At 43.3% G+C, this 20360-nt stretch overlaps 1 protein-coding gene across 2 annotated transcripts in view; it reads right to left on the bottom strand.

Annotated features, from left to right (window-relative positions):
- chchd3a (coiled-coil-helix-coiled-coil-helix domain containing 3a) overlaps window positions 1-20360 on the bottom strand; it is a 320225-nt gene that overhangs the window by 34949 nt on the left and 264916 nt on the right. For both annotated transcript variants that reach the window (XM_038811813.1, XM_038811814.1), the window contains one exon: window positions 9828-9898. In XM_038811813.1, coding sequence (XP_038667741.1) covers window positions 9828-9898 — 71 coding nt within the window. The remainder of the gene's footprint in view (window positions 1-9827; window positions 9899-20360) is intronic.

Genomic DNA, 20360 nt, shown 5'->3' with positions numbered 1-20360 from the left:
GTTAACCCTGTATTCCGCATTCACTTTTGTCCTTCCAAAATGGACAACCTCACACTTTTCAGGGTTAAACTCCATCTGCCACTTCTCAGCCCAGCTCTGCATCCTATCTATGTCTCTTTGCAGCCGACAACAGCCCTCCTCACTATCCACAACTCCACCAATCTTCGTATCATCTGCAAATTTGCTGACACACCCTTCATCTCACTCATCCAAGTCATTAATGAAAATCACAAACAGCAGAGGACCCAGAACTGATCCCTGCAGTACGCCACTGGTAACTGGGCTCCAGGCTGAATATTTGCCATCCACCACCACTCTCTGACTTCTATTGGTTAGCCAGTTTGTTATCCAACTGGCCAAATTTCCCACTATCCCATGCCTCCTTACTTTCTGCATAAGCCTACCATGGGGAGCCTTATCAAATGCCTGACTAAAATCCATGTACACTACATCCACTGCTTTACCTTCATCCACATGCTTGGTCACATCCTCAAAGAATTCAATAAGACTTGTAAGGCAAAACCTACCCCTCACAAAGCCGTGCCGACTATCCCTAATCAAGCAGTGTCTTTCCAGATGCTCCGAAATCCTATCCCTCAGTACCCTTTCGATTACTTTGCCTACTACAGAAGTAAGACTAACTGGCATGTAATTCCCAGGGTTATCCCTATTCCCCTTTTTGAACAGGAGCATGACATTTGCCATTCTCCAATCCCCTGGTACCACCCCTGTTGACAGTGAGGACGAAAAGATCATTGCCAACGGCTCTGCAATTTCATCTCTTGCTTACCATAGAATCCTTGGATATATCCCGTCAGGCCCGGGGTACTGGTCTATCCTCAAGTTTTTCAAAATGCCCAACACATCTTCCTTCCTAACAAGTATCTCCTCGAGCTTACCAGTCTGTTTCACACTGTCCTCTCCAACAATATGGCCCCTCTCGTTTGTAAATACTGAAGAAAAGTACTCGTTTAAAACCTCTCCTATCTCTTCAGACTCAATTCACAATCTTCCACTACTGTCCTTGATCGGACCTATCCTCACTCGAGTCATTCTCATATTTCTCACATAAGTGTAAAAGGCCTTGGGGTTTTCCTTAATCCTACCTGCCAAAGATTTTTCATGCCCTCTCTTAGCTCTCCTAATCCCTTTCTTCCGTTCCCTCCTGGCTATCTTGTATCCCTCCAGCGCCCTGTCTGAACCTTGTTTCCTCAGCCTTACATAAGTCTCCTTCTTCCTCTTATCAAGACATTCAACCTCTCTTTCAACCATGGTTCACTCACTCGACCATCTCTTCCCTGCCTGATAGGGACATACATATCAAGGAAACGTAATACCTGTTCCTTGAACAAGTTCCACATTTCACTTGTGTCCTTCCCTGACAGCCTATGTTCCCAACTTATGCACTTCAATTCTTGTCTGACAGCATCGTATTTACCCTTCCCCTAATTGTAAACCTTGCCCTGTTGCACGCACCTATCCCTCTCCATTACTAAATGAAAGTCACAGAATTGTGGTCACTATCTCCAAAATGCTCCCCCACTAACAAATCTATCACTTGCCCTGGTTCATTACCAAGTACCAAATCCAATATGGCCTCCCCTCTGGTCGGACAATTTACATACTGTGTTAAAAAAGCTTCCTGGACACACTGCACAAACACCACCCCATCCAAACTATTTGATCTAAAGAATTTCCACTCAATGTTTGGGAAGTTGAAATCACCCATGACTACTACCCTGTGACTTCGGCAGCTTTCCAAAATCTGTTTCCCAATCTGTTTCTCCACATCTCTGATGCTCTTGGGGGGCCTATAGAAAACTCCCAACAAGGTGACTGCTCCTTTCCTATTTCTGACTTGAACCTATACTACCTCAGTAGGCAGATCCTGCTCGAACTGCCTTTCTGCAGCTGTTATACTATCTCTAATTAACAATGCCACCCCCACCTTTTACCACCCTCCCTAATCTTATTGAAACATCTATAACCATAGAACATAGATAGAACAGTACAGCACAGAACAGGCCCTTCGGCCCTCAATGTTGTGCCGAGCCATGATCACCCTACTCAAACCCACATATCCACCAAATACCCGTAACCCAACAACCCCCCCCCCCCCCCCCCCCCCCCCGCCTTAACCTTACATTTATTAGGACACTACGGGCAATTTAGCATGGCCAATCCACCTAACCCGCACATCTTTGGACTGTGGGAGGAAACCGGAGCACCCGGAGGAAACCCACGCACACAGGGGGAGGACGTGCAGACTCCACACAGACAGTGACCCAGCCGGGAATCGAACCAGGGACCTCCAACAACCATTTGTGCCCCTCTTCTATCCAAGTTTCCGTGATGGCCACCACATCGTTGCCCCAAGTACCGATCCATGCCTTAGGTTCACCCACCTTATTCCTGATGCTTCTTGCGTTGAAGTATACACACTTCAACCCATCTCCGTACCTGCAAGTACTCTCCTTTGTCAGTGTTCCCTTCCCCACTGCCTCACTACACGCTTTGGCGTCCTGAATATCGGCTACCTTAGTTGCTGGACTACAAATCCGGTTCCCATTCCCCTGCCAAATTAGTTTAAACCCTCCCGAAGAGTACTAGAAAACCTCCCTCCCAGGATATTGGTGCCCCTCTGGTTCAGATGCAACCGTCCTGCTTGTCCTACGTATGTCGTTGGAACCAATGTGCACCACGATTTCTGGCTGCTCACCCTCCCCCCTTCAGGATCCTGAAGACACGATCCGAGACATCCTGGCCCTGGCACCCGGGAGTCTCACTCGCAACCACAGAATCTCCTATTGATTCCCCTAACCATTGAATCTCCTATTACTATTGCTTTTCTATTCTCCCCCTTCCCTTCTGAGCCCCAGAGCCAGACTCAGTGCCAGTGACCTGGCCGTACATACCTACAAAAAGTCTGAGGGAAAGGTCAAAAAAAATCTCAGGCTAAATTATTTCATTATTTGAACAGAACAGACATCCCTCAGAAATCATATTAATCCATCAATGGAAGCTACAATTAAACAAAGCTTGTTGCAACATCTAATTTGATGGGCGATGGAAACTTTTATAAAAGGCATCAGTAGCTTAATTGCATTAAACAGGTTCTGTCTGAAATGCAATTATCGGGATGTTGCTGAGGTCTAGGGTACGTCAAAACCTCTAAATCAGCCATCCTTTCTGGTAGTTGCCACTTCACCAATTACACAAGAAAAAGAGGTCAAGAACCTTGAATCTAATCAATCACTAAGAGCTGAAACCGACACCCAGGCCGCTCTTTTGTACTATCATGTTTTATCAAGCATGCTGTGCAAACTTTTCGATCCATTTAGGAAATGTGCCTGTTTCAATCTGATGTCTCTGCTCTTAATCTATCTATGGGGAAATCTAATCTGTGCAACTACAGCACGTCATAATAATATTTTAATAATGTTTATGTCGAGAGTAGAAAAAAAAACAGCGACGGCTAGTTTACCTTCAATTGGCTGAAACCACTTCACCCTTTAAAGAATGGAAATATAGAATATACAGCGGAGCAATCACACATGGGAGAGTGCCTCGTTTACCTCTCCTTAAACTGAATTATCAATCTCAGCAAATGCTAATCAGAGGTTCAGGGCCAGGGAGCCTTACAACACTGCCTTCTGGTGCTTTCTAAAGATGTCACTGTCAAAAGCCTGAAAGGAAATGGCCTTCCTTGCCCCATGGCTGCACGAGGTCATGCACAAACTGCAAGGTGCAAATGTAGTAGGAGCAAAAGAAGTTAATTTTAAAAAAAAGGACAGACAAGTGTAATAAATTGTTTGAAAAAAATCTAATTACAGGCTGACAATGACGTAGAATGCGTGCATCGCAGTCGTTCTCCTCAGAAACAATCTATCTGGGGTTCACTCAAATGGCCAGAAGAGCCATGCAGATTGTGCTGATGAACACTGCAGCAGGATGGTACAATTGGATAAGGATTTCTGCCCCTGATTACTGCTTCCCACAACGATGGCTGGAAGGCAAGGTTGGCCGAAGGCAGGTCAGGCTCAACTGTGGTGCTGCCGCATGGTTGAATAACCTGCTGACATTCAACATCTAAACTCACACACGAGGAATAGCAACTTGGGTGACTGGGAGGTTGCCACTGCCTTCAGGGAACGAGTTGAGCAAAAATCGTTTGTCCCGTAATCTGCCATCAGAATATTTATTTTTTTAAACCTGAAAACACCTCGACTTAAATGTGCAAGAAGCCTACAGGCTGCTAACAGCAGAGAATTCAATAATTAACCAAAGCACTTGATACCTCGTCTTTTACCGCTGTGTCACTTGCATGCTTTGTCTCACAGCATCGTTGGTGTCGGAGGCCATTCGGCCCACTGTGTCTGCAGTGCCTCGCCGAATGAGCCATTTCCCTCTTTTCTCCCCCACAACCCTGCATATTCTTCTTTTTCGGTCTAACCCTTGTCTGAAATACCTTAATTGCACCCGCCCCCACTATGATTGGTGTTCATAAGAGCTGAAGCTAATTTTAAAATGTATGAGCTTGGATGAAAACAAAAATAAAATCACACTGAACACGTCAGTAAAGTAAGCATGGATACCAGGGAGTGTTATGAAGCCTGCAGATAACATCATGGGGCAGATATTCATCACGAGGACCTCCTCTTACTGTTTGCAGGTTGTGACGTAATTCATTGCCTCACAATGAATTCCAGGTTAGCCATTATTCTTAATCTACTGTTTAATGCTGAAGTTTGGGCAATGTTGCTAATTATAATACACCTTAGCACTCCATCATTCGCAGCATATGAAACACATTGCACTTGACTATTTTATTCCCCTATAAAATAGAGCAATAAAGTGCAGGAAATGAAATCACGATGGCCTCTGTGCAATAACAGCTCTCTCAGGATTCGAATGCCGGGATCCAGCACACTTTGCATCCACTCACAGATTTGATGGGCTTTCTTCTTCATTAAGCTTTCTGCTAAAAGCTGGGGATTTTCACTGCAGCAGTGCGTGGGGTCATTTTTTAAAACCCTATCCAGATTTTCTATTGATTTCAGCTCATTTTTAAATAGCTCAGAATCGTATACATGCATCAAATTTTAATAAAGGGCCCTATTAAATGGTCGTAGAATACACTTTACTTTTCAGATAGACTCATCTAGACTCTTTTACAAAAGAATTGTAAAGGCACAAAAAGAAATTACCATCCGTTTATTGCAACTGTTTCAAATCATTTTGACTGTTATTAAAATAGAGTGTATTGGTTCAGCAGTGTTTCTAAGTTGGAGTCATTCATTTTCACTTAGTTGTGAGTTTGACAGTATCATCACCTTATGTGAGGCATTCCACATAAAAAGACTGAGAAACCCACGTTACCTGCTCTATATTGAGCACATTGAAGTCAAGATGTTTACATGGCGAGCCCCAGATGAATTTGCCTGAATAACCATTTGAAAACCCCAATCTTCAGAAGTCTTTTTCAGCTTTCATTGTATGAATTGTTTAAAAAAATAGAAGGAAAAAAGAAAATCAGATTTTAATATAAAGCTAATACTTTTCGGCCATTTGACTTAATAGGCATGACACTTCTGACATGCAGAACCCTGGTTCAAAGAATATCAGGATTAAGCCAGATTAAAATGTTTTTGTCATTATTTACAATATTTAAATACTGTGTTCAAATAATGACTTGAATTTTCAATGCTCGTATTGTACTGGTATAGGGGCTGGTTTAGCTCACAAGGCTAAATCGCTGGCTTTTAAAGCAGACCAAGCAGGCCAGCAGCACGGTTCGATTCCCGTACCAGCCTCCCGGGACAGGCGCCGGAATGTGGCGACTAGGGGCTTTTCACAGTAACTTCATTGAAGTCTACTCGTGACAATAAGCGATTTTCATTTCATTACTGTGAAAAATGAGGACATTAGGGGAAAAGTGCACTTTTAACTCAAATATTCAGCCGATCTCGACAGTACCTCAAGAAAACATTATTGATGAACTAGAATTGAATAGGCTGCAGTGGTTGATGCCTCTGACTGGGTTTGCTGACAATTTGGCTCCCTGATTTGATTTAACTCAATGTTAAGTGAATTGAAGTTTCACTTTGCAACTCCCATTTTTAAAATGTGTATAGTTATTGGAAACTACATAAATTGTTGGCATTAAGGAAGTTAGATATATTCAGGTGGTTAAACGTGTTCAAACTTCCAATTTCGGCTTTTGGTATGGCCTGCAATGGTCTTTATTGCAGAATATGATTCTTGCATCTGATTATGATACTGCTTTGTAGGGCAGCACGGTGGCGCAGTGGGTTAGCACTGCAGCCTCACAGCGCCGAAGTCCCAGGTTCAATCCCGCCTCTGGGTCACTGTCAGTGTGGAGTTTGCACATTCTCCCCGTGTTTGTGTGGGTTTTGCCCCCACAACCCAAAAATGGGCAAGCCAGGTGGATTGGCCATGCTAAAATTGCCCCTTAATTGGAAAAAATTAATTGGGTACTCTAAATTAAAAAAAAAATAATACTGCTTTGTTCGCAAGGGATGCAAAGAGAATAAAATAAGTGTGACTGCTACCCTGCAGACACAAAGTTTTGTTTGGGTGGGAGCATATTGCCAGTTTCACAAAGAGGAAATGCCCATCCATCGTATAGTCCTCTACTCTTTGACGGCAAAAAATCCTGGAAATTAAGAAATTAATCCGCACGCTTCCTTTGTGTTTTTAGAAATTATTTCAAAAGAGAAGACTGACAGGAGAAAAAAATTTGAGATTGTTAACATCAGTAAGTGTGGGATCCCTATCAGAGTGATTTTTTGGAATGAGGACCCGGGTTCGAATCCCGGCTCTGGGTCACTGTCCGTGTGGAGTTTGCACATTCTCCCCGTGTCTGTGTGGGTTTCACCCCCACAACCCAAAGATGTGCAGGGCAGGTGGATTGGCCACGCTAAATTGCCCCTTAATTGGGTACTCTAAATTTAAAAACAAAGGAACAACATGGTGGTGCCATGGTTAGCACTCCTGCCTCACGGCACCGAGGACCCGGGTTCTCCCCATGTCTGCATGGGTCTCACCCCCACAAACCACAAAAACGATGTGCAGGGTAGGTTGATTAGCAACGCTAAATTGTTCCTTACTTGGAATTTCTTTTGAAAAAGTAAACGTATCCGGTGGACAAACTTGATTTTCAGACCAGTGCTTCCAAGAAATTTCCTGATATTTACAGCTGTCCATGAATTACCTTCAAAATCACCTGCCTGACCTAACCCACACATTCTACCTTCCAAATCAATGTTTCACTTTGGGGGTTTGTAACAGCCTTATCTAAAAAAGACAACCTGTTATGAAAACAAAGTGTGACATGATTTTGTGGCTCAGGTAAAAAGAATTACAAAACAGTAAAAGATACTGCTGGACGTTGCGAAACAGAAAATGCTGGAAACATTGAGCAGGCCATGTCGTGTTTTGTGCAGAGTGCAGTCTGGACTCTTCAAAAGACCTTTTCCTGCTCTACTGGTTCTTCGACATTAGGAATCAGTATCTATCTCAAGAAATATACATGTTTAAGAATCCTGTGCACATGTCAGGTGACTCTCCCTTTCCCTCTGCAAATACCCAACCTTTACTACGAAGTTTCTACAAGAAAGGTAGGGGTAAATCGAAAACTATACCGAATAATGCAAAGCCCAGTACATTCAATGCAAAAATGCATTTTTACAAAATACTGTAGACGTTTACAATAACATTTGAAAGAGAATCAAAAGATATTCAGTACGTTGAGTTTTATTCTCAATAGCTGCCGTGTTTAATGCAACTTTCAAACCATAAAGAACCCTTCTGTGTACTGTTTATTTCATCAAGCTATCATCCAGTGCTTCAATGGACAAAAGTTGCTCCTCACATATTGCTCTTTCCATGAAAATGACTAGGATTGCCTCAGGAATATCTGAGGAAACACTGATAAATAACAAATCTCAAAATTCCTCATGGTGCTTTTATTATTTAAAGAGTTACATCTGTACATATTATCTCATAAAGCCTGAATAGTACTAAATAAGATGGATTTACATTAAGTAATATGGTCTATTGGTTCAGACAGTCGGGTCCAGACAGCTAATTGACCCTTTATATAATGGAAATGTTTTTATGTGCACAAGAATAACCCACTCGGTTTCTGGAGGGATGGCTGCCTATGAGATTAACATGCACATTCTTGCTAGCTATGATTTACATTACATCAAATGCTGTCAGTGCGGTTGCATTTAATGATTAACTCCAGTTCTCTAGATATATGATACAGCCCTTGCTTTTATACAAATATGATATCAACACAAAAGGTATTGCACAACATTACTCATTTAAGTGGAGGAAAAAGACAGCAGCACTATATTCATGGTGCATGAGAACATTGTTACCAGTTGTGTTTGTTGGGAAATTGTATTTCCTCAATGGCTTCTCCTAAGCTTCAAATACATCACCTTGTGTGTTCTGTTTCCTCCTACATGCTCATTGTGTTAAAATCAAGATCTCTTGCACTGTCCTAGCTCACACTTTCCTAGGACCTCAAAAATGTGGAGCTCCGCACCTTCTTCAGTCTCTCCTTCCTCTTCCAATCCACAAGCTCTTAAAACTCAAACTGCTACTTGATTTAACTCATCTTCTCGCCTATATTTTTCAATCTTGCACGTATCCTGCACTATGGGCCTTGATTCTTCACCTAGATGTATATAAATGATAGATTTAACATTTTAACAAATAAATTCAATGCCAGGTAGATTGTAAATCAGTAGCTCAGTTTGCAGATCATGCTGACGTTCTCAATGATTTGATTGACTTACTGGCCTGCACCATTCCCAACCCACACTGACTATGTCCAAAGACATGTCCGTCCCGTGTATTCAGCTTTCTCCTTTGCAACAGGTATTAGAAACAAAGGGGTGCAGGGTAGTGCTGCATCCTGCCATCTGTGTAATGTATTTAAACATAAGCTAGATAAATAAGAGGGAGTAGAAATTGACTGGAGAAGGCGAAGGAGGAGGTGCCTCATGTGGAGCATAAACACAAATAATAATCGCTTGTCACAAGTAGGCTTCAATGAAGTTACTGTGAAAAGCCCCTTGCCCCTGTGAAAAGCATGAACTATTTGGGCTGAATGGCTTGTTTCATCTGTGAATTTCATGTCATTCTATAACATATGAAAGACTGAAACTGTACAGAAAAGCCATCACAGTAGACAATGTATAAACTATCAATGGAATTTCAGCTCTCCGAAAGGGAACATACACATCAGCCAGTTTGAATCAAATCATTGGTTTGGCTTTAACTGGGGATATTGTTACAGGACAGAAAAAAAAGAAAGAAGTTTAATTCTTGGGTGGGACCATTCACTGAGATTCATTTGCAACGATGGGTAACATGTCTCGCATGATGACTAAGAGTTCTATTAGAATTATTCTGTTTTAGATGCTGACTGATCTAATATGTGGTTCCAGCGTTTTCGGTTTAAACCTCAGAGTTTTAGGGATTGTTTTCTCCGAATCAGATTTGGAAAAGGAAATAAAGCGATTGGGTGCTGGGCACGTTCTACCTCATTACCTCCCCACTGGTTCTACAGCAGCAGCAGCGAATTTCAGCAGCAGTGCACACACCCATGCTGCTAACTGAGCTGCTTCATTTCCGATGGAAATGATCAATATAATGAGGAATGATGCAAGTATCTTCATGATTGTTGGATGAACTGAAGTGTACAGATTGCATTTAAAAGGTACCATAAAATTTATCTCGTTTCAAAATAAGGACACATAAAAATAACGAAGTGTAATTTTAGATCTTACTTGAATTTGGATTCCACTTCACTAACGGCCGTCTGGTATTGCTCAGTGGTCAGTTTGTAAAATTCGGAACTCTGTGGTGGGGGGAATAAAAAGTGAAAAAATTTACATTACAATGAGGTGCACGTCCCTCACCCCCTCCAACATTACAGCAGGAAGCAGTCTTAGGATGTAAATGATTTTCAGACACCAGGTCTGTTGCATTAGATACAAATCGATGGCAATGTGATTAGAGAACAGCACAACTGGTTTGGGTGCATGGGTCAATGCGTGCGGTGATGAATGGCTCAAAATCGGTCTCGTTGCCTGACGTACTGACGTACACTAATCTCATTTGGGACCAGATTTATCTTTCTTTACTGGATCAATAAAGATGAACACAACAGCTGTAAGAATCAATAGCAATTTTTGATTGTTTCAGCTTGAAGGCTTATTTTTGTTCAGGCACGATAGTTTTGAGTAGTTTATTTGCTGTTTTGATTGCTGTTCAACGGTTCAGTCGGGGTTTCAATATAAAGAAGGGCGTTTCTAATTTGATTGCAAGGCAACTTATCAAAAAGTCATTTGTCAGCAGAGATAGGATTCATCATTTATTTCTTGTATTCCTCTTCCACCATCATTTACTCATTACACACCCAGCCCTGATGTTTGAAGACATTTATTACCACCCGCTTTTATTGTGATAGAAAGGGGAAATACAGAACTAGACACAGAGTCCCTCAGGCAAGCGTGCTCCTGTGTAATTTATCTGTTTCAAAAGAACAAGCGACAGTGTTCGAAATCTGGCATACTGGACACAGTTCGGCACAAACAATCATTGCAGAAATGAACGCATCGTGTTGATTTTTTTTTGCAAGCAATGCTTTATTACCAATAAGGTCTCGTTCCACAGTACAATTTCGCAAACACATTTGCCCAGGATAAAAACCATCATTCAGGATTTATGTGAAAAAAAAACCTGGTAAAAATGCACAAATGCTCACTCTGTGTTTCTCCCGAGGTTGGATCTTATCAATGTTACACAGGCTATCAGTAAATAGGTGTAGTGCTCCAACCAATACAAAATTATCAGTTCATTCATCATAATTAAGTTTATGGGATCCTGTTGTTTGCAAAATGGCTGCCATATTTGCCCATGTGATACATCATTTTGTATTTCCCAGTTTTGCTATCATAGAGGTTTACAGCATGAAAACAGACCCTTTAGTCCAACCTGTCCATGCCGCCCAGTTCTTACCACATGTAAACTGTGACATTTGGTAGTGATAAATTACCTAACCGCAAATCCTTATTTTCTTTAATGTCCACTCTCTCACGTCTGGCAATGAATTACAGCAGCATGAATGGAGTTACTCACCTGGGTACTTGGGAAGGGGAAAGGTGAGGAGTTAATTACAGGGAATCCGGTGATAGATAAGCTCTGGTTAGGCCACTCCAATGTGATGCCACCACAAAACACATCTTCTCTTCACTCCCTCTGTCAGCATTCTTCAGAGACCGTTCCATCTGAGATAATCTAGTCCACTCCTCTACCATACCCAACACCTCTCCCATAACCCACGGCACCTTCCTATGCAATTGCAGAAGGTGTAACACCTGCCCCTTTACCTCTTCCATGCTTAACATCCCAGGCCCAAAACACTCATTCCAGGTTAAGCAGCGTTTCAATTTGCTCAATTGCATTCGCTGATCCCAATGTTGTCTCCCATATATCGGAGAGGCCAAACGCAAACTGGGTGGTCGCTTTGCTGAGCACCTTCGGTCTTTGTGCATTCAGGACCCTGACCTTCCTGTTGCTTGCTATTTTAACACAAGACCCTGCTCCCATGCCCACATGTCTTGAATGTCTCACATGTCTCCCATGCTACCATGTCCTTGGCTTGCTGTAATGTTCCAGTGAAGCTCAACGCAAATTGGAGGAACAACATCTCATCTTCCGGTGAGGCACGCAACAGCCTTCCGGTCTCGACATCGAATTCAACAACTTCAGATGATCAGCTCTACCCCACCTCGACCCATTTATTTTCATCCCATTTCATTTCAACTGTCTTTTACCATTTCGTTCTTTCCTGACTTTCTTTATATATATTTATCCTCCCCCCTCCACAACATCTTATCCATCTCTCTTTGCCCTTTCTCCCTTTGCTTCCCCTTCCCCTCCCCCCACAGCTACATCTGTCACAGTTTATCCTCTGATGTTAGTTTTTCTGCTGTTTGGCCTTTCACACCTTTTGTTCTCTCTGGGGACTGCCATTAGCAATCTTTCCCTGTGAATAGTCTCCACTGTGCCATAGAAGATTTGAAGGAGGCAGGAAACCACATTTTAGTTGCTGCAAGGCTGAAATCTATTTCATTAGCACATGGGACCATTCATAAATAGTTCAATTGCATGAAAATGGGACTTCCTCAGCAGTGCTCCGAAAGTTAGTGTAAACACGTTGGACTTTAACCTGGTGTTGTCAGACTTCTTACTATGCTCACCCCAGTCCAACACCGGCATCTCCACATCATGGCTACCATCAGAAAACAGACAGCGTCCTGTTATGCCAACATTGCTTTCTGAACAAGTGCTGAGAGCAGATCATAAGTGGCCCATCATTAATTGTTACTTTCTGAAGGAGGTAGCTCATTGCTATTAAATTCCGCTGCCCAATTCATACGCTTTATAAAAGCAGGTGATAATAAATGTTTTGTGTATTTTTCTGTTCTGTCACAATAAAAATGGATGGTAAATGATTTCAAATAACAGGGCTTGCTGTATAATGAGTAAATGATCATGGATGCAAAATATTGAATCCTTTCTGCTAGTTTAGATTCACTTTCCTCCAAAAATAAAGGCGGACAAATGGAATCCAGGATTCAGTTGCACACATCAGGAGCCAATCACAGTCCTCTCCAATCAGTCCAATATTGCAGACCTGCACAGATTTGATTGTGGACTCCACTCCAAAATCTCAGAAAATGTCACTTTCCAAGGGTGGAATTCTCTCTTTGGTTCTGCGAGGGCAGGGATGGGGATTCTTTCCCACTGTGAAGGCCGCTGGGAATTTGTGGTGTCATTAAATCTGTACTGGGGGGAGGGAGGGGGTCCCAAAGTTTTGTGTGGCAGCACGGGCTGGATGGCACACTCCCTGCTATCCCATCCTGGTCCAATATTTAAAAGTTGTTGTACGGCAACATCCCCACCTCGCCGATTGAGATGGCCAGAAGAGGAGAGGGACCTCCGGTGTCCAGGTTCAGTAATGTCTCCCTGGGTGTCCTCCTCAACCAAACGGAGACCAGGAAGGACATCATCTTTTCAGTGGATGAGAGGAGGAGGTTGAGCTGAGAGACAAACCCTACATGGGAATAAGTCAACAGGGCGGTCAGGTGCCCAGGGCCAGCTGGCAAGGGTGGTCCAGGACAGGCCATCGGAGTTGGAGAGATTGGCTTTCGGCCTCCATTTAGTAAGGATCCATGCATGTGATAGAAACTTCAGGGTCAAGGGCGCGTCCATGTTGGAGGCAACACATACATTTACTTGCTCTCTCCTCTCTCACTTACAGCTGTCGCCAGAAAAAGGGCTAGGCCTGAGGCTCAGGAAACCTGTCCAACTCCAATGCAAGACTGCAGAGGAGCAAGGACATCACAGATAACCAAAGCACACTTGTGGGACAGCACAGCAGACAGGTGCCTCCATCAATCCGGAGACATATACCTCAGTGGGTAGCACTTCTAGTGTAGGAAGGGTCTGGCATTCTGGTAGTCACGGCACAGGTGTGTCTGCAGCATGGTCAGCTGGGACCATCAGCATTAGGAGGAGGTCTGGGGAAGAGGCATCTCTCAGGTCCAAGTCGGATGACAAGCATCTCTTGGCCTTCCAACTGATGATGTAGATTCAATAAGCAACCCAAGAACATCAGGCAGAGGTGCCAGAAGCCCCCAACTAGGTGGCACGTGAGGCAGAGGAGGCCGTCTGCCTGAGGCTGAAATGGTGCCCATTTGTACACTAATGAAGGTCTGTATGGGGAGGGTGGCGGACACCATGGAGATACTGGTCCATCAGATTCTTCTGGAGATGTGCACAAATTTGCACTACACCACAGTAGCCATGGATGAGCTTCTGCAGTGGCTACATGAGAGGAGGAATCGGGCACCTCAACTTCCCTCTGGGTGCCTCTTTCTTTCAGGGTGTTAGGAGCTTTTCCGGACCCAGATGAAGAGGGACTAGCGGCTGGGCATCCTTGTGATCTCTTGTCAGGACTTTGAGGTTTCCCGGTCCTTCTGAATCCCTTTTGCCTGCGATCTCTTCAATCTTGTTCTTTGTTACAGTAGTGGCCGCCCCACAGCAGGACAACCAAAGTAAGTCAGGGCCTTTCATGCTTTGGCTCTCCAGAGGTTGGCCTCCAAGGTCATCCGAAAAAGGTAACCTGGTCAGCAGGCTGCATCCAACCCTGCTGTCGGGAGAGAACCTAGAAGAAGTTGTGGCGAGATAAAACTAAAGTTCCAAAGAAGAGACGTGGAAGGGAGGTGGAGGGGGGTGGGGGCAGAAAGATGCGGCCCCAACCACCTACAGGGGCTTGTTTAGCACAGGGCTAAATCGCTGGCTTTGAAAGAAGACCAAGGCAGCCAGCAGCACGGTTCAATTCCCGTACCAGTTTCCCTGAACAGGGGCCGGAATGTGGCAACTAGGAGCTTTTCACAGTAACTTAATTTGAAGCCTCCTTGTGACAATAAGCGATTTTCATTTCATTTCAAGTATTTTCCCAGAATCAGGAGATATTTTTTACTTCAAGTACGATCAAAAGGAGTTCTGTCATTGTACATTAAAGTAAAGGTTTCAGAACAGTGATACTTCAAATGTCACAGAAAATATGGTTTTGAACAGAACTCTCTTGGATGTCTGAGAGCTGGTGCAATAGGAGGGTCGGTGTGAAATATTATAATGATGCACATTTAAAAATATAGTGTGATCTAAGTGGTAATATTTTCTACTGGAGGTGAAGGTGTAATCTGTGTCCATTCTGAACATACTTCTCTCTGGGTAAGGCTAAAGTTTGTGGTGCAGCCTATACTCCGCGGCAGGTTCTATGCTCACCAGTATGGCACATTTGTCACAAGCGAACAGCCGCCCAGAAAATACTTAGCTACGAAAGAGCATTCAAAAAAAAAAATGAGTTGGTCCAAACTGAAGTCATGTGAGGAGATCATCAACTAAGGTTTAGCCAGTGATACAGATACAAGCGTGAAATTAGAAATATGCTTCATAGAAGCTTACAGCTGCAAGTTCTTTTACTGATGTTGCACCTTTGAACGGTTGCTGTTCATTGAGCAAGTAGGTATATCATTGCTTTTTGCTTCTTTACTCATTCCAGCTTCCTCACTGTCACTTCTCTTACAGAAATTCCCTTTCGAAGGCTACTACTGAATTTGCATTCGCCATCTTGTCACTTCCGATCCTAATCTCTTGGGTAAAAAAAAAAAGATTTTCTTCATGTCATCACTGGATTCTTTACCCGACACCTCAAATCTGTGCTCTTTCGTTAACACCTCAATGGTTAATACTTCAACCATTAGAAATAATTTCTCCTAATTTATTCCATGTAAACCCTTTATGATTTTAAACATCTCCATGAAATCAAGACTTTGAGGTCACTGGTTTCGCTGGAGTTTAAGTGTATGGGGGGGTCAGAGACCCTCAAGTACCTTGTCCACATGGCCATTCCTCAATGCTAATATGGGCCACAAGTGGTGTTAGGCCAATATAATTTTGTATACAAAGTCAAGATTGATCTTTTGCTCATCTAAATCGGCATATTTTTCCGTCGGCATCCTTAGCAGCAATCTTATGACAGCCAGAGAAATAACAGGAACCACCAGCATTGCGCTCCTGATAGAAGCGTGGGAAAGTGGATCACCTACCAGTGCGAGATATGGTAGGCCTAATTCTGGTGTTTAACAGATGTGGAATAGAAATAGTTTGCGCCATCAGATGTAATGGATCATCTCACAGATTGCATACTAGCTTCCACCACCCCCAGTCCTACCACCCATGACCCATTCCCTGCGCACACAAACAGGATTTTGCAACAATCTGTGAACACAATTGCACTGTTTCAAAATCTTAACATGCTGCTGATAAAGAACTCAACGCTGTGCGCGGAATTACTATTGAGCCAAGGGTCTAGTGGTACCTTCAATTTAGAAGACAGCATGCCTCAGCTTGTATTTCAATCAAAATCATTCATTTCTAATGTTTCTCTGGCCCAGCGATATTTGAGGATCGCAAGTAAAATGACATGCATCTGTCACAATTTAGTCCCCAGATGACAAAATCCACAATGCTTTTCTGGTGGTTTAGGCTTAGTGAAAAAGTGAACAATGGTTTTGTTCATTCGCAGGATGTTTGCAACACTGGCAAGACCAGTATTTATTGGCCAATGCCAATTGCCCTCAACTAGGCCATTTCCCTGTTGCCTCACGGCGCCGAGGTCCCAGGTTCGATCCCGGCTCTGGGTCACTGTCCGTGTGGAGTTTGCACATTCTCTTCGTGTTTGCGTGGGTTTCGCCCCCACAACCCAAAGATGTGCAGGCTAGGTGGATTGGCCACGCTAAATTGCCCCTTAATTGGAAAAAGTGAATTGGGTAATCTAAATTTATTTTTAAAATACAAAACTAGGCTATTCCATGGGATTGTTAAGAGCCAACCTCATTGCCATAGGTCAAGAGTCATATATAGGCCAGGCTGGGGCAAGGACACCAGATTACTTATCCCAAAGGAAAGGAGCGAACCAGAAAGGTTTTAATGACAATTGGATCGTTTCAGGACCTCCATCACCGACACTCAAATATTATTACAGATTTATTTAATGAACTGAATTTGCAGTTGTGGGATTTGAATGCGTGTCTTTCAGATGTTAAACGTCGGCCTCTGGAATACTAGTCCAATAACACGACAACCGTCCCTTAAAATGTGTAGATCATACAGCATCTTTACGGTGGATCAAAATTCCTGAGTTTCTTTACAGGGGCGGAATAAGGAATTAAAAAAAAAATTTAGAATGCCCAATTAATTTTTTCCAATAAAGGGGCAATTTAGTATGGCCAATCCACCTAAGCTTCACATATTTGGGTTGTGGGGGCGAAACCCACGCAAACAAGGGGAGAATGTGCAAACTCCACATGGACAGTGACCCAGGGCCGGGATCGAACCTGGGCACCGTGAGGCAGCAATGTTAACCACTGTGCGACCGTGTTGCCCCGGAAAAGGGAATTAATGGATGAAGCTTCCTGGTAGAGAATAGAGAGGTGACAGAAAGCTTTGGAAAAAGATGGGCTTTAAAAAGGCCAGAAAGAGAAATTGACGTGCAAATGAGTTCAAGAGAATAGTGACAGAGAATAATGCTACAGTGCCTAATCAGTCAACCACCAATATAACTGGGCAAAGTGAGGGTGTCCTATATTCAGAGACAGTCAAAGTCAGAGAACCGGAGAGCACAGGAGGGGATGGATGGTTGCAGGAGGGTGCAGAGTTCATGTAAGGTGAAGTCATAAAAGATTTGAAGTTCAGTGCACTGGGGAACTGGGAGCAAGTACAGATCAGTGATGATTGGGCAAAAGGGACTTTGTGCAGAACAGGATATGGATGGCTCATTTCTGGACAGTTTCCGACTCAGTTTTGCTGTTTATGTGAGGGGTAGCTCGCGAGACCGGCAAAAAGGGCGTTGGAGAAATTAAATCAAGGCAATGAAAACATGGACAAAGTCTTCAATGTCAGTCAGCAGGAGCGACGACCGTTCAGACAGATGCTGCAGAAAAGGGGGCTGGCAGACTTTGGCAGTGGATGCGTTTTGGAATTAGAACAGTGGCTCTACGTTGAACGAGATATCAAGTTGCCGCAAGTTCAAATTCAACTCGAGCAAGTAACTGTGGAGGGAGTCAGCGGCAATTGGACTCTTCCCTGAGACATAGGCTGTGATACATAAGCATTGAATAAAACACCAATGGTTTCTTTTCAAAACAGCGATAGCATGAACTATCCTCTTGATAAACAGCAATCACATCAGGAAACACATTTGCATCCTTTCCCCAAAGACAAGAATTACAAGTAAGAGTTATAATCTGCATTTTATTTATAACTTGTGCTGAAAAACTAATCGGTGATGAACCAATTTTACTAATACATGTATCTAGATATTAGCGTGTGCATTATGCCGAGTGTAGTGGTATTATTTCAATGCACTTTCCACAGGCATAAACAACAGAATTCTGGATCAAAATCAGTGGAATCCTAAACATTAGAATCTGCCATAGCAGGAACTACGGTGGTGACACTGTGGTTGCAGTGCATCAAAGGTACAAGTGCAAAGCTGAACAGAATGTTAATTCCTCTTAGAGGGCCTGGGTCATCACTTCATAACATTGCAATCAATTCTAAGTGCAAAAGAAAAGGGAAAAATGGGGCAGTGGGTGGGGGGGTGGGATGATAAAGGAAATTGTAAAAATCTATTAAACTATTTCTCTGCAGCTGGACTAGTGAAAAAAAATGCCCACTGTGATTAGGACTGAAGCAGGTTTACTCCACGTTGCTTCTCCACAGTTCAGACAGAATTAAATTTCTGCCAAATTGGATATCTGCTAAATCCCAACATACAGTAATGCTAAAATCCAGTTTTCCACAGCAGGAAGGTTGAATAGAATGGTGTTGTATTCTAAAAGGCTTGCTTGTTGTCTGTGCTACGGGATTATGCCTGTACCTTGTGATCTTGGCTCACCCCCTCGTTGGAGGGGAGGGGGGAAGAGAGAGAGAGAGACACAGACAGACACGGATGGGTAAAAGAAAAAGTCTTTACTGCAGTCTGTGCATTAAATTATTAAAATATCATCTGACAGGAGATATTTGTAATAATCTTTCTTTATAAAGAGCATATTGAGCTGCCACTAATCCGGTGTCAGTCAGTGACCTTAATACAAAGCTGATTTGTGTGTTTACTCAATCACCAAAAGACAGAGCAGAAAATGAAAGTCCTAAGACTGGAGATACTGAAACAATCAGAAAGCTAATTAATCACACAGATGAAGGCCAGCATGACCAAGATCTTGGAAGAGATGGGAAGAGAAAAGTGACAACAACAAATACTCGTTCAATTTAGACAACTTCACAATTTATATGACACTTCTACTATGAGGCATCTGATAAATTCCTTGTTTAAATTAATAATTCCTATTTATGAATTTTACCGTCCATCATTGTTAAAGCTAATTCTGAATAACAGGAAACTAAACCATGGTTAGAAGAGATAATGGGCACGAGTCATCGGCCTTGCCGTGCCAGACTCGGGATGCGGCGAGGCCGGTAAACCGCGTGCGAGGCCTCTCGCAAGATTTACAGGCCTCATTACGCGTTGTAATCTGGATCCCAGATTTGCCTATTCAAGTGAGCAGTTAGTCTCACTTGAATATGCCTTTACTGGATTTACCCAGCACTTGGGACCTAACATAGGAATTAGGAGCAAAAGTAGGCAATTCAGCCCTTTGAACTTGCTCCGCCATTCAATCAGATGGTGGACCCCGAGCGGGCACCATTTAGCATTACTTTCCACAAATATGGACCAGACATACCGGCACTTGGGGGGGGGAGGGGGGGTTCTCCCAAGCTATCAGGGGGGCCTTGTAGTATACTGACAGAGTCAGGATGCCCAGGTGGCACTGCCAGTGATGTTGCCAGGGTACCAGGCTGGCAGTGCCAAGGTTTCATCATGCCGGGAATTGGGACCGGAGGTGCCCTTATGAGGTGGGGTGCGTGGGGGCTTGACAATCCCTTATTGGGGAGGGGGTTCCAGAGGCTACGGTGGGGGGAAGGGATCGAGAGATCGGGGTGACAGTGATCTCTTCCTGCACTGGCAAGCGGAGCTCAAAGGAGACTCGGTGGGACGTTTCCTGCAGCCCAGAAATGAAGTTGAGTCCAATTTAATAGTTCTCGGCACTGCCAGCGGCAGGAGACATACGGTTAAATGAGCTTGACACGGGACTCTGTTTCACTTCCGTTAAATCGCGCCTAATACTTCTTAACTTCCTCACCGCTTTTGCAGGACTTTAAGGTTGGAACTTTAACTTACTAAAAATTGCAGAATTACGCTTTGTTTTTAACTATGTCTCCATTTCTTCTGTTGCAAAGCAGCGCATATAATAGGGTTACTCAATAAATTATCAAAAACATTCAGTGCATGCCATTCAATAGCTTCCCCTCCATCACCTGGCAGAACAAAGGGGATTGCTCTTTACTCTGAATTAGTAAAAAAAAAAGTAATTCTTTTTTATTGAATGAAAGAACAAATTCATTCACCTGCTAACAGTGCAAAAGTGATTTTATGTAGAAGCGTGTAGGAAGAGCAGTTTTGAACACTAAACCTGAAGATTAAATGTTGGCAATGACAGAAGGCGCCACGCTCTTCCTTGAAGTATATCATGGGATCTAGCACACCCATCAAAAGGAAGACAAGGCCTTGTCGTAACAACACATGAGAATGGTCCCACCTCCACCACTGCCTCAGCATC

The sequence above is a fragment of the Scyliorhinus canicula genome, chromosome 11 (assembly GCF_902713615.1).
Source record: "Scyliorhinus canicula chromosome 11, sScyCan1.1, whole genome shotgun sequence".
Classification (NCBI taxonomy): Eukaryota; Metazoa; Chordata; class Chondrichthyes; order Carcharhiniformes; family Scyliorhinidae; genus Scyliorhinus; species Scyliorhinus canicula.
The sequence above is the reverse complement of the archived record's forward strand: the minus strand, read 5'-3'. Positions and strand labels throughout refer to the sequence as shown.